Here is a 14,328-nt window from a genome sequence, read left to right as displayed (position 1 = left end):
AGGCTAGTAAATGTGTCAAGTGTCTGAGGCTGGATTTCAACTCAGGTCCTCCCGACTCCAGGGCTAGTGCTCTATTCACTGTGCCCACCTAGCTGCCCCTGCTCGATAATTTCTTGAAAGATGTCATCTAGGCTCTTTTTTTTATCATGGCTTTCAGGTAGTCCAATAATTTTTACATTATCTCTCCTGGATCTTTTTTCAGGTCAGTATTTTTTCCAATGAGATAGTTCACATTGCCTTCTATTTTTTCATTTGTTTGTATCTGTTTAATAGTATCTTGATTTTTCATAAAGTCATTAGCTTCCATTTGCTCCAATCTAATTTTGAAGGAATTATTCTCTTCAGTGAGTTTTTGAAATTCCTTTTCCATCTGGGCAATTTGGCTTTTTAAAGCATTCTTCTCCTCATTGGCTTTTTGGGCCTCTTGCCATTTGGGTTAGTCTATTTTTTAAGGTGTTATTTTCTTCAATATTTTTTGGGGTCTCCTTTAGCAGACTCACTTTTCATGGTTTTCTGACATCATTCTCATTTTTCTTCCCAATTTTTCTTCCACTTCTCTTACTTGATTTTCAAAATCCTTCTTGAGCTCCTCCATGGCCTATAACCTATTCATATTTTTCTTGGAAGCTTTTGATGCAAGAGTTCTGACTTTGTTGTCTTCCTCCCATTCCATGCTTTGATCCTTTTCATCCCCAAAAAAGGATTCTGTCATCTCTTTGTGCTTCCTCTATTTGCTTGTATTGCCAGCCAATTACTTGACTTTTGAGCTCTTTGCCATGGTAGAACTCTGCTTTCAGATTGCAGAGACCTATGTCCCAAATTGCTGGGGTTTTCACAGTTGCTGGAGGTATTAGAAGTGTGCCCTCTCCACAGCTCCCAAAAGCTCTGGCACACTGGCAACACTCCCCAGGACTACCACCCAAGACCACAATCCAAATCCAAGCAGGTTAAAGCAAGAGCAGTTACTCTCTGAATAGTCACTTGGTCCCCTTACAATCTGCAGGCCAGGAGCTCTGGAGGTAGCCACCACGCAGGGGCAGCTGCAGCTGCCACAGTCTCTGCCACTTCTCTCCTTGGGAGCTGGGGCCAGACCTTGCTCTTCTCCACTCAGTTCCAACAGAGTTCCTGATTGACCTTTTACTTTCTTTTTCGTGTTTATGGGTTGAGAACTGCCACAGCTGCTGGTGATTCACTCTTCTGAAATCTGCTCCTTTTTGTTATTTTTTTTAAGAGTTCAAATTAAGTTTTAATCTTTTCAATCACCAAAATTCTACTTTTTTACCCTAATACTTCTCCTTCTCTTGCTGAACTTGAGAACTAAAGAAAATCTAACAGCTTACGAACAAGTGTATTGAATCAAAGGTATAATGAAGTAAATTTCTACACTGGCTTTGTCCAAAAAAAGAATTTTTCTTATTTTTGTATTCAAGTCCTTCACTTCTCAGTAATGAAGGGAATAGCATGTTTCATCATTAGTCCTTTCGCACCATGATCGGTTCTTAAGCTGATAATAGTTCCTAATTCTTTCACAGTTATTTGCCTTTGCCATATTGCTATCATTGTATAAATTGTAGTATTGGATCTACTCAGTTCACTCTATCAGTTCATAGAAGTCTTTCCAGGTTTCTCTGAAACCATCCCATTCATCTTCCATCATATTTGCATAATGTAACTTTTTCACCTATTGTCCAATTTATGGACACCCCCTCAAATTCTTATTCTTTGCTACCTCAAAAGGGCTATACATATTTTTGTACATATTAGAATTATATGGTGGGGTTTTTTGTTTGTTGTTTTGCTTAGGACTAATCCTTCCATCAGCCTCTCTCCCTCTACTTTCTTTTCTATTTCCCTGGGAGATTAAAGGAGGGATTAGGCCTAAGGAAAAAACAAAACATAATTCTAATGGTTTTTTTTTCTTTTACCTGGAAATTAGATTTTTTTTGCTATGATATTCCTGGGAATTTTAATTTTGGGGTTTCAGGAAATGACCAGAAAATCTTTTTTTTTCCCCATTTTGCCCTGTGTTTCTAAAATATTTCCCTTTGATCTGGGGTCTAAGAGATCTTCCTTGAAGATTTCTTGAAATAGGGTATCTAGACTTTTTTTGGGGGAAGGGGTAGATTGATCTTGGTATTCAGATAGTCCAGTGATTCTTAAGTTTTTTCTCCTCAAACTGTTTTCCATGTCAGTTGTGTTTGCTATAAGATATCTCACATTTTCTATTTTATTTTCAGCTTTTTGGCTTTGTTTTTAATATTTTTTACCACATGGAATCATTGACTTCTATTTGTTCCATTCTGATTTTGCCTTGGGCAAGATTTTATCCCTCTTGTGATAAATTAATGCCTTTTACAATTCTTCTAAAGCTCTCCTTTCTTTTCTGATTTTTTCCTCAAGTGCTCTCATTCCTGTTATAAAAACATCTTAAAACTTTTGTTTCATCTTTTCCAGGCATTTTGTTTGAGTTTGTGTGTACCCCGGGGTTTTTTTTTTCTGAGTCATTGCTTGTAGATGTTTTGGAATCATTCTCTTCTGTGTTTTGTCTTGAGCGTCCCTGTCACCATAATGAGTTCATTATAACTTTCCCATTCTTCCAACCTACTTCCTGACTTTGAACTTCGTGTTATTAGGGCAGCATTTTTAGAAGGAAGGTCTGGTCTGGTACTATTGCTTCTTTCTTTAGATATTAAATGTTAGGTTAATAGGACTATAGGGACAGGATTGAAACATTCACGCTTTCAGTACTCCCAAAGTAATCTGATTCAGGGTGAAGTCTGTTCTGTGCTCCCCTGGTCTTACCTCTGCCAGTTCCTGACCTTGGTAGGGGTCTGAGTAAGAGTATACACTGTTGGACTCAACCCATGTTAACCAGCTAGGAAATTCTGCTGATTCAGGGTAAGGGAATTACAGGTTCTCCTTTGGTCTGGGATTCCTGCCTAGATTATTCCTCTGCTGTCCTATGTAGGTTCAGGACACGAGATCCCATTCTGCACCTGGGGTCTGAGCCAAACTGCTGCTGGCTTCTGAACTTCCTCCTTTCTCAGTTTAACATCCTTGTACTCCCTTGCTGGGAACCTGAGCGCAGACCTGTGACTCAGAACTAGGGAGAAGTCAACAAAATTGCTATTTGGCACCTGTCTGAATCACAGTATCCTAATTTGTGTCTGGTGGTACTGTTCTACGGGTGATGGACTTCCTTTCATTCTGCACAGCCCTTCCCTGAGTTCTGTCATGCTCCATGCTTGTCTCAACTGCTTTAACCCAGTCTTCTGTGTCAGCAGATCTACCTGTTTGTTTCCTTATACTGACCTGGGCCTGACAAAGACACTTTGTGACTTTTTCTGCATTTCTCCATCAGGATCTGTCCTGGTGCATTTTCTACATCTGTAGAGAGGAGTTTTGTGGCCAGGAGCTTTGTTGCACTGCTTCCTGCTCCACTGCCATCTCTGTCCCCCATAACTTTTCTTTCCAGACTTACTTGTTCTTTATAATTTTGTAACATTGATTTTTGACATTTGTTGTGTATGGTTGTTCTTTCCATCCACATTTCTGTAGTCATTGATTATGGTTTCCTCTTACTTCATTTGATTCTACAATCTTCATTTTATATCAGGTTCATATAGATTTTTTTATGTTTCTCTGTGTTCATCCCATTTGTCATTTCTTGTATGTAACACAGTAAATATTCAGGTACATTCATGTACCATAATCCAGATGGGAATCTATTTTGTTTCTAATTGCTTTTACAAAAAGTACTACTATAAATATTTTGGTTTATGTGAGGATTTTTTTTTAATCAGTGATATATAAACCTAGTAATGTAATCTCTGGGTCAAAACCACTTTAATTTCATAATTCCAAATTGATTTATGTAAAGCCAATCATGGTAGCTCCCCTGAAAACTGCTGCTGTGAACAACTTTAAGGGTCTGATTACGTAGTATAACGAATTCTCTATTCAGCAATAAACTAAATAAAGCATAACATTAAACAAACTAAAGCATAACATTCACAACAACATAACTTATTACTAAGATGGCCATGTAGTCTTAAACAAAACATATCATTCAGTATATCTTATAATCATATTTAACAGGTAGCAGGAAATACAAACACCATCCACCCCTAGGTCACTGTAAGTTACAGATCTTATCAGTCAGTACAGAGTATCTATAAAGTTCTCTTTCATCTTGACTTGAGGTTGGCTTCTAAACCCCATGCCTCCTCCTCCATGGGCTGATTACTCCCAACTCTTTCCTGGATTCACATGTAGGCAGCTCTCTGCTCCTGTTCTATATCTCGATTTACGGGTACTGCTCCACTCCAAGCTCTACACAGTTTCTCTTTCTAGGAAAATAAAGGGCTACTATAGTATTTGCATACATTACCGGTGCTCTCATCTCAGTTCGCTTTCTGTCTCAGAAACCAGTGCAGAGCAGACAGAACTTCTGTCTGAGAAATCAGCAGCGATCAATAGACAGGGCTTTTGTCTGAGAAATCAACACAGAACATCAGACAGGACTTCTGTCTCAGAAAGTAACACAGATCACAGAGTGCCAACATCACAGACATTCTCTGTCTCAGTTCTGCCTCTCCCAGCTCTGCTCATTCTCTTAATGGCCCTTTCCTCTTCCACCCTTTTTGTAAGCTTTTCCCACTCTGGGCCCCATTGCGATTACATTTGGCTTATTAAGGAGCAGGGGAGATCTTCAAATTCCCTTTTGGCCTATTAAGGGCAGTGAAGATCTTCAAACTCCCTTAGGCCTATTAAGGGCAATACAGTGTATAATGTTTCCAGTCAAAGACTTGATATAGTCAAAGGTGAGGCTCAAAGGCATTTGATTAGCTAAATCTCAATCCAGAAAAATAACAAAAAATCTCATTTTGCTTGCCCTTACAGTTTCCAGAATGGTTGTACTGAGTCACAGCTTTACCTTCAATACACTAGTGTACCTATCTTCCTTCAGTGTCTCCAACATTGACTATTCCATCTTTTGTCATCTTTGCCCTAAATTGTGGTTTTCTTTTTTTCCCTTTTTTTTTGGAGGGCAATTGGGGTTAAATGACTTGCCCAAAGTCACACGGCTAGTAAGTGTGTCAGGTGTCTGAGGCCGGATATGAACTCAGTTCCTCCTGACTCCAGGGCCAGTGCTCTATTCACTGTGCCACCTAGCCACCCCAAATGTGGTTTTCTTTAGAGAAGATTTTCATGTTTTGCTAGAATTTTTTTTGGAGCAAAAGCAGATACACTTAGTTGGCTTTTTATAACCCTAAAAATTTAAATTTCACTAAAAAAAGGGGGAAAAACTTAATTTTGTTTGCCCGCTTTTCCTTATATGAAATTTTTTTCTCTTTATTCACTTAATTAGATTTAATACTATGTATGTATCTCAGTTCTTTTATTTAAAAAAAAAATTCCCTCAAGAAATTTCCTTTCTCTTGGGAAAGAAAACTTTATTTAGCAAGTTCTATTCTTTTGCCCAGCAAAGATTATAGAATATTGATTACATATTTTTGAACTGTTCCAAAGAGATTAAGTGAGTTCTTTCAGGATTATGGAAGCAGTGTGGTATAAAGAATAACTTCCTATGAATTTGAGCTCTCCGTAAGTAAAAAAGATTCTTTTGGAAGTTAGTGAGTTAAAAAAAGGGGGGTATCTCTTACTATAGGTCTTCAAATGTAGACTGGATGCTCTTTGGCTTTTGGTTGCACTTGATAACATCTTTTGTCTCTTATAACTCTTATTCTGAGTTAGTTTTTGAAAACAAGGAGACTTTTTGTCATTTTGAGTTGCTATCTGCAGTAGTTCAATTGTCAAGTGTTCTCTTCCTTATTCTCTGTGTTATTTTCCTTTTTAAGGTTAGTTAGCTTTTTGGAGGCAAAAACAGACCATTTACACAAGGGATCTCATCATTATACTGGGGTAAGCAGACTATTTTCTGATATGGTGGATTTTTCTTTTTACAAGAATTGGAATCAGATGGTTTATCTTTAGTGTTTAAGTTCTTTGAATCCACATTATTTGATTTTATTTGAAGAGTGTGATCTTATTTTCTTTGTTGAAACTATTTGATATTTAGAAGGTGCAGAGCAGGGGGCCACTAGGTGGTACAGTGAATAGAGTACTGGCCCTAGAATCAGGAGGACCTGAGTTCAAATCTGGCCTAAGACACTTAATACTTACTAGCTGTGTGACCTTAGGCAAGTCGCTTAACCCCAATTGCCCTGCCTTCCCCTCTGCAAAAAAAAAAAAAGGGGTGCCGAGCATAGAGGCACTGAATTTCTAGTCAAGATGACCTGAGTTTGAAAATGGATTCAAATGCTTGCTAGCTTTGTGACCCTGGATAAGTCATTGTCCTCTGTTAACCTTAATTTGTTCTGTTAAAATGGAGATAATAATACCACATACCTCTCAGGGTAGTTGTGAAGGTAAAATGTGGTAACATATAAAATGTTTTATAAACCTTAAATTGTTACATATGAATGGTAGCTATACTGTCTTATTATTATATCATGAGTTCATAGCTTATCACATAACCCTTTGCGTGGTAATACATAATGCCCTGAATACTGTTACTTTAACTAATTTAGTCCAGTAGTAACTTCATTAATATGTGACCAAAAAAACCTCATCTCATTGTATTGTCATGAAACAGTGTTATAACCTTGCCTAGCCAGTTGTCTATTAAATAACAATGACAGTGTTCACAGGAAACTTAACTGAAACTTGGTAACATTAATTACTCTCATATCATGTTTCCTTTAAAATTCATTAAAAGTTAAGCATTTTGCCTGTCCTTTGTCTAGATGTATGTGAGCCAATAAGTGGTTCCCTGGAATTTCAGGAACCTCAGGTTATAGGAGCTCTTTTTTTTCCAGATTGTTATGAGAAGCATACTTTGTAAATCTTGAAGACGCCCCGTAACTGTGAAGTATGATTATTGCTTAATCTTTCTCATCCTTTCCCTAAAGCTTTTAAAACTGCAGGATCGAGTGCTCAATAATGTTGTCATCTACTTACTTGGAGATGAAGATCCCCGGGTGAGGCACGTTGCTGCATCTTCATTAATCAGGTATGAGCTTCAAATTTGTGAGCATAATAAAAACTAATTTAAACATTCAATTCAGGGGAACGACGATCATCTATGGATCATATGGACCAACATGACCAGAGGTCATCTTCACTTTGGGCTGAACTACTAATCCCTCAAGTTTAGATGGTGATCTAAAAATTAGAGTAATTTTTAGGAATACATTTAAAAAACCCCATTTGGTTCCTTTGTTGGTAATGTGTGCCCAGTCTTATCTTTCACTATTCCATCATATTAACAGCTTCCAAAATTATCTTTTCAGTGCATAGCTTTGGACTATGTCACTCTTCTGCACAAAAACCCTCAGTGGCTCCCTATTTCCTAGAGGAAAAAACAATCTACACTCCTTAGCCTGGTATTCAAGGCCCTGCACTGTCTGTTTCAGCCTGCTTTTGTTACCAGCTTTTCTAACTTGATCTCATACTGCTCCCCTTTTACAGTAAAATTGGATTGCTGTTTTCCACATCATCTTGTTTGGTCCTTTCCTGTCTTCATGCACATGGGAGTGGGGTGATTATTCTTCATGCCTGGGACCACTCTTTCTTAATCTCCGCCTCTCAATAGCTTTCTTTTTCTTCAGAGCTATTTAGTGTGCCGGGTGCACCACGCTCTTTTCCAAGGTCCCTCATTGAAAATGACCTCACTGTCTTCTAGTTTTCCTCGAGAACTTCGTTTGGATTCTTCCTTTCTCCTTATGCTTCTTTTCTTTTTTTCTTTTTGGAAGTAAAAAAATCCAGCTGTTTATTTTTTGATCAAATCACTAGCCTTGAAACACTGAACAGGAAGGCTATGTTAATTGCATTCAATAAGAAGTTGGTATAAAGAGAACAAGATCTTTCCCAACACAAGGCCTGGAACTAGCATGTTGCTCAAAGTTTTAACCAAGTGATAACTGGATAATTGGTGCTTGCTGCCTCCTGTGCTCCGGGGTAGACAAAAGCTCTCCTTTGCGACCTGCTTAGGAATTTAAGTTGTCTTCCTACCCTTCCCTGTCCTAAGAGAGTCCTCTCAACAAGCTGTTTTTGTTGAAAAGTTAGAAAACTAACTTTCCCCCAAACCCATCATCTACCATTCCATTAAGCAAGAGGTTTAAGATTGTTCTGCAAGCAAAGAGAGGCTTTCTTTGGCCTTCACTCAAAACCGTTTCATATTAGTCTCATAAAACACTTTAAATGAAGTGTTGCCCCTGTCGTACCTTCCAGAAGGGCAAGAAAAAGTAACCTGAGCAGCAGTCCTGGAAAAGCCAGCGTGAAGGAACCTGAGCTTCACGTGCCTGGTGGAAGATTTCCCATTTATGTTCTTCCTTGGTGTCCCAGCTGAAAGCTCACATGAGCACTGTCTTCATCAAAGGAAAGATCACCGGGAGCTGCTCAGAACTCTAATCAAAGTAACCCTCTTTCCCCAGACTCCTCCTGAATGCCAGGTTCTTGTACTGGGGAAAAAAAGCACAATTGTGCTTCTCTTTTCCATTCAGTAGTGAACTCATGGCTGCTGCTTTCTGGTCTGTGGGAAATGGTTTAATCAGGTGGGTGTGAAGTTGGCACCAAACAAAAATGGACAGCTACCCTCAGGGGTTCATACCAAATGGGAGATGGGTTGGGGAGGAGAACTGCTAATACCTATAAACCCAAAGGGTTATTACAGCTTCTAGGAATGGAATAACTCTGAACCAGCTGAAAGCCGTTAAGGGCTTCAACAGATAGAACAGAAGGCATCTTCACTGAAGGGATGGACCTGGGTACTATCAGCCCTCCATGCTGCCTCCAATCCAAATCTGAGAACCAGTTTCTTCCATTTCTTCACCTATGGGTTAAAACATATAATGGAACCAACAGAGTCCAGAGGCAGATGTGAAATTCCCATAAAGGTATTCTTAAACTTGCTACCAGCCTCAGTTTCTTCATTCTTAAATTTTCACTGAAAGGTAAAAATTTCCATACATTTTTACAAGTAGACCCATTCTCCCACCCCAGATGACTACTGACAATGACTGTTTTGCAATAGATGCCAGGGAATCCTTCATCTTCTTGGTCATGGTAGAGATGAAGTGCATGTGGTCATCCACACATTTAGTCACACAGGACTCTAGCTGCCTCTTCACCTGCTGCTCCTTGCTCCCAGCATCCATCAAGTCTTTGGCTTTGTCATTACAGTGCATGGTGCATCGAGCCAGGCGGTCCTGGAATTTCTTCAGTGCACTGGTCACAAGAGCCTATGCTTGGGCCAAGGGAGCATGGCAGCGTTCAATGCACAGATGAACCTGCTGCATGGAGGCCTGGGTATCTTCACAGCAGCTGGCACTGCACTGGAACATGCATCTTGCAGATATTCTCTTGCTCCAGCCCTTTCACCATGGTGTCCACCACCTCTTGCACCCACAGTTGCTGCGACTCCGCCATGGCATACCCCCACCCCCTGGGCCTGTGCCCTGCACCACTCAGGCTGAGCACTCTAGCTCCACATGGAGCTCTGAGAGCGACCCCGCCACCCCTCAGGATGCCCACTTCCAGCATCTGCCTATGTTTCTTTCTTTTAACGTACTTCTTTTTCTAGATGCTATATCCTCCCCATTATATTGTTTGCTCCTTGAGGTTAAGACTTTCATTATTTTCCTGTTTCTAGCACAGTGTCTTACGTATACCCACACATTTTTATTTGCATTTGTAGTGCATTTGCATTTATAGTACATCTTTTAATTTTTATTTTTTAAAATAAGACTGTTAGGTAATTTTAGGATGGTATTAGGTATATAAAAAACCATAAAAAGCTATCTCATTGATAGGTGATCAGGGATCTGAACAAAACTTGTAAAATTTTAAGTTGCCAACAAGTTGCTGATTTGCATCTGTGGGAGGAATTTCTACAGAAAGAAGCTCCTTAACCTAATGAAGACCCAGCTCCACACCAAAAAAACAATGTCTAAACTGAGTCTAGATTGCTGTGTTCAGTGGTGGGGAGGTAAATGATTTAGTAGGAGAACCTACTGAGCAACGAATTACTTTAAATCAGGAAGACTTTGTAGAAGTCATGATATTTTTATTGTTTAAATGGTAGAAATTCAAGTGAAGAAAGGGAGGGAAGAATTTTCTTTTTAAAGCAGGGTTTCTTAACCATTTTTGTATCATGAACACTTATGACAGTCTCTTGATACCAATACAGTAGCCGGTGCTCTTACTCGCTGAGCCACCTGGCCGCCCCTAAGCAATTGGGGTTAAGTAACTTGCTCAAGGTTACACAGCCAGGTGTTTCTGGGTGGGTGCTAAGTGTCTGAGCCCGGGATTCGATCTCCAGGTCAATCCTGACACTGGAGCCGGTGCTCTTACTCGCTGTGCTACCTGGCCGCCCCCAGAATATCTTTTCAACTGCAGAAATAAAATATGTAGGATTACAAGAGACACCATTTGTATTGAAGTATGGTTATTAAAAGATTTTAAAAATAAGTTATTTGAACCTAGGTTAAGAACACCTGGGTTAAAGGAATAATATAATCGAGGCATGGAACGTGTTCATAGAACATGTATGAGTGAATGGAGGGTAACCTAGTTTGGTTGGAATGTAGTATAGGGTTTGTGAAAAGGAGTAACATGTAATGAAGTTTAAAGAATAATTTTTTAGCTGGGTTGTAGCTGTTTTTGACTGTCAAAGACTTGGTTGGCAGGAGGAGATGCTGAAGATTTTTTAGCAGAATAATAACCAGGTTTATGTTCAGGGAAAATTATTCCAATATTGCTGTGATGGGTAGAGTGGAGGGGATTGAAAACCTGTCAGAAGTCCCTTGCTTTTACTAACAGTATTTAGGAAGAAATTGCCACTTAAGTAGCTAGGTGATCAGCATTGTTCATTTATTTGTTTTTATATTCATTCAGTACCATTCCCTTTTTAAAAAATATGTGTATTTACTGATGTTTTTTGTTTTTATATCATCTGGATTTCTCTTTAACTATCCCCTTCCAGTGAGCCATCCTTTTTAACCAAGAAGAGAAAAAATTGAGTTTAATTGACCAACACATTGAAAAAATTTGATGTTAAATGAAGCACTATATAATCTTTACTTCTTGTATTTGAAAGTCAAATGATCTCTTCCGCTCTGGTTTTTTCATAAAAAATACTTGAAAGTCCTCTGTTTCATTGAATGACCATATTTTCCTCTGAAGCATTATACTCAGTTTTGCTGGGTAGGTGATTCTTGGTTTTAATCCCAGCTCCTTTGACCTCTGGAATATCATATTCCAAGGCTTTCTATCCTTAATGTAGAAGCTGCTAGATCTTGTGCTATCCTGATTGTGTTTCCATAATGCTCAAATTGTTTCTTCCTGATAGCTTATAATATTTTCTCCTTGACCTGGGAGCTCTGGAATCTGGCTATGACATTCCTAGGAGTTTTCTTTTTGGGATCTTTTTCAAAAGGTGATCAGTGGATTCTTTCAATCTCTATTTTGCCCTCTTGTTCTAAAACATCACAGAATTACAGACACAACGTATGTGTGATGACCAGCTTTGATAGACTGGACTCTTCTCAGCAATGCAGGGTTATAAGTCAACTCCAAAAGACTCATGATGGAGAGAGATGTCTACACCCAGAGAAAGAACTAGAAAGAACAGAGTTTGAATGCAAATTGAAGCAAACTACCTGCTCTTTTTCTTTATCTTGTTTGAGTTTGTTTCCTCTTTCCCATTGTTCATTCCTTCTGACACAATCCTTCTTTATAACCTGACTAATGTCTAATGTTAAAAGTATTTGCAGATCCTATACTTGATTGTATACCACCATGGGGGGGGGAGGGGCGGCAAGGACAGGGAGGGGGAGAAAATTTGAAACCAAGGAATTGTGAAACTGAATCTTGTAAACTAAAATAATGGAGGGGAAGAACAGGAAGGCAAAAGGGAATGAGTCAACATTTTTCTCAATGAATTTGGCTTAGGGAGGGAATGACATACACACTAAATAGGGTATCTCACCCTACAGGAGAGGGGGGAAGGGGATGAGAGGGGGGATGATAGAAGAGAGAACAGGCTGGGGGGGAGGGAAGTTGGAAGCACCCACTTTTGAAAAGGGACAAGATCAAAGTAGAGAATAGAACAAGTGGGGGGTGGGATAGGATGGAGGGAAATATAGTTAGTCTTTCACAATAGATCCACTATGGAAATGTTTTGCATAGCTACACATATACAACCTATATTGAATTGCTTATCTTCCCAGTAAGGGTGAGTGACAAGGGAGGTAGGGAAAGAATCTGGAATTCAAAGGTTTAAAATAAAATGTTTAACATATATATCTATATATTATTATTATTTTACATGTAACTGGGAAATAAGATGTACAGGTACTGGGGCATAGAGATCCACCGTGCCCTACTGGAAAGTCAGAGAGGGTATGGGGGAAGATATGGGAGAGAGGAGATTGGGGGAGGGGATGTTCAGTGGGATCGCTGTTTTGGGGTGGTGGGTAGGGGAAAAAATGGGGAGAAAATTTGTAACTCAAAATCTTGTGGAAATGAATGATGTGAAGAAAGAAAGAGAGAGAGTTCAAAGAGAGATGTTAATAAAACATCAGGGAAATTTTCCTTGAGAATTTCTTGAAGGATGATTTCTAGGTTCTAGGTATTTTCTCTCTGGCATTTATGGGTTGAGGAGTCTGGATACCACCACAGCTGCTGGTGATTCACTCTCCTGAAGTCTGCTCTGATGGGTCTATGCGCTGGTCATGGACTCCTTGGGCTTGGAACCAAAGCTCGCTGGGTACTGTACTTGGCTCCCTGCGCATTGCGATAGACCTTTCCTGTCAGCCTGCCAGGCTGCCTTCAGCAGGAGATTTGTTTCTATCTATCTCTTTGTGGATTCTGTAGCTTTAAAATTTGTTTAGAGTGATTTTTTTCAGGTATTGGAGATGGTTGAAGCTGCAGCCCATGTCATGTTTATGTTTTTCCTCCATCATCTTGGCTCTCCCCTTTGAAGCTTATATTCAGCTTTGTATGCATGAGCTCATAGGTGGTCTTGATACAGACAATATTAAAGTTTATTTTATTTAATAAATGGTTTTGTTGTTTTCATGATTTTTCATTTCCTTTTTGTATTCAAGACTTGTTCCAAGGCTGTTTTACAGTTGTGACCAAGGACAAACCGATCCAGTTGTGGCTGTAGCAAGGGACCAAAGCAGTGTCTACTTGAAACTTCTAATGCATGAGACTCAGCCTCCCTCTCACTTTTCAGTCAGCACCATCACAAGGTATGCTATTTGACATTTGTTTTGTCTGTGGTCTACCAAACCTTAGTGGATGAGTATATTTAGAATTTTTTTAATGAAAATAATTTTAGAAAGAGAAAGACTCTGATTTGATAGGCAGCATGAAAACAGTTCCAGATTTGGAGTCACATAACTCAGGCTTGGGTCCTGCTTCACAACTCAGTGACTTTTGTGTGGTTTTTGAGCTTGCCTCTTACTTTGTACCTTTTTTCATTACCTTAAAATGGGCGTAATAATACTTGTATTAAGGTAATTATATAAATGTGAACTACTTTTTTTGAGTCTTCTTAGGGAGCCTCTGAGTGGTTAAATTAGTAAACTTTTTACCTTTTTTGGAGTCCATTGCCCTATTAACAGTTAAGCTCTTGTAACTATTTGAGATATTCTAGGGTGAAACTGGATGACATCGGAGCTGATGAATTTAAAATCTCTGGGGATCTTGAAATAGACGTTGGATAATGTTGTAGAAATGATTCTTTTTTTTTTTTTAACTCTTTCAAATGCTTTATTAACTTCTGATTTACATCATTCATTTCCTCCAGATTTTGAGTTATAAATTTTCTCCCTGTTTTTCCCCTACCCCCCCCCCAAAATAGCAATCCCACAGGATTTCCTCTCCTCCAATCTGCTCTCTCCCATATTTTCTCCCATACCCCTTTCGACTTTTCCAGTGGATCTCTATGCCTCAGTGCCTGTATATCTTATTTCCCAATTACATGTAAAATAGTATTGATGATAGTATATATATATATATATATATATATATATATGTATATGTATGTATGTATGTATGTATACACACACATACATACATATTTGAATATTTGATTTTAAAACTTTGAATTCCAGATCCATTCCCTTCCTCCCTTATTACCCACCGTTACTGGGAAGATAAGCAGTTCAGTATAGAATGTACATGTGTGGCTAATGCAAAACAATAACACAGTAGACATATTGTAAAAGACTGACTATATTTCCCTCCCTCCTATCC

General features: G+C 38.9%; 1 protein-coding gene and 1 pseudogene across 3 annotated transcripts in view; one reads left to right on the top strand and one right to left on the bottom strand.

Annotated features, from left to right (window-relative positions):
- HTT (huntingtin) overlaps positions 1 to 14,328 on the top strand; it is a 228,883-nt gene that overhangs the window by 73,759 nt on the left and 140,796 nt on the right. For all 3 annotated transcript variants that reach the window (XM_069070716.1, XM_069070714.1, XM_069070719.1), the window contains 3 exons: positions 5,862 to 5,925; positions 6,975 to 7,075; positions 13,173 to 13,319. In XM_069070716.1, coding sequence (XP_068926817.1) covers positions 5,862 to 5,925; positions 6,975 to 7,075; positions 13,173 to 13,319 — 312 coding nt within the window. The remainder of the gene's footprint in view (positions 1 to 5,861; positions 5,926 to 6,974; positions 7,076 to 13,172; positions 13,320 to 14,328) is intronic.
- LOC138150754 (protein FAM136A pseudogene) lies at positions 7,743 to 9,974 on the bottom strand (annotated as a pseudogene).

The sequence above is a fragment of the Petaurus breviceps genome, unplaced genomic scaffold (assembly GCF_028583685.1).
Source record: "Petaurus breviceps papuanus isolate PSGF00001 unplaced genomic scaffold, PetGlider_PUasm1.0 140, whole genome shotgun sequence".
In the NCBI taxonomy this organism is placed as follows: domain Eukaryota; kingdom Metazoa; phylum Chordata; class Mammalia; order Diprotodontia; family Petauridae; genus Petaurus; species Petaurus breviceps.
This window is presented reverse-complemented; position numbering and strand designations above follow the sequence as displayed.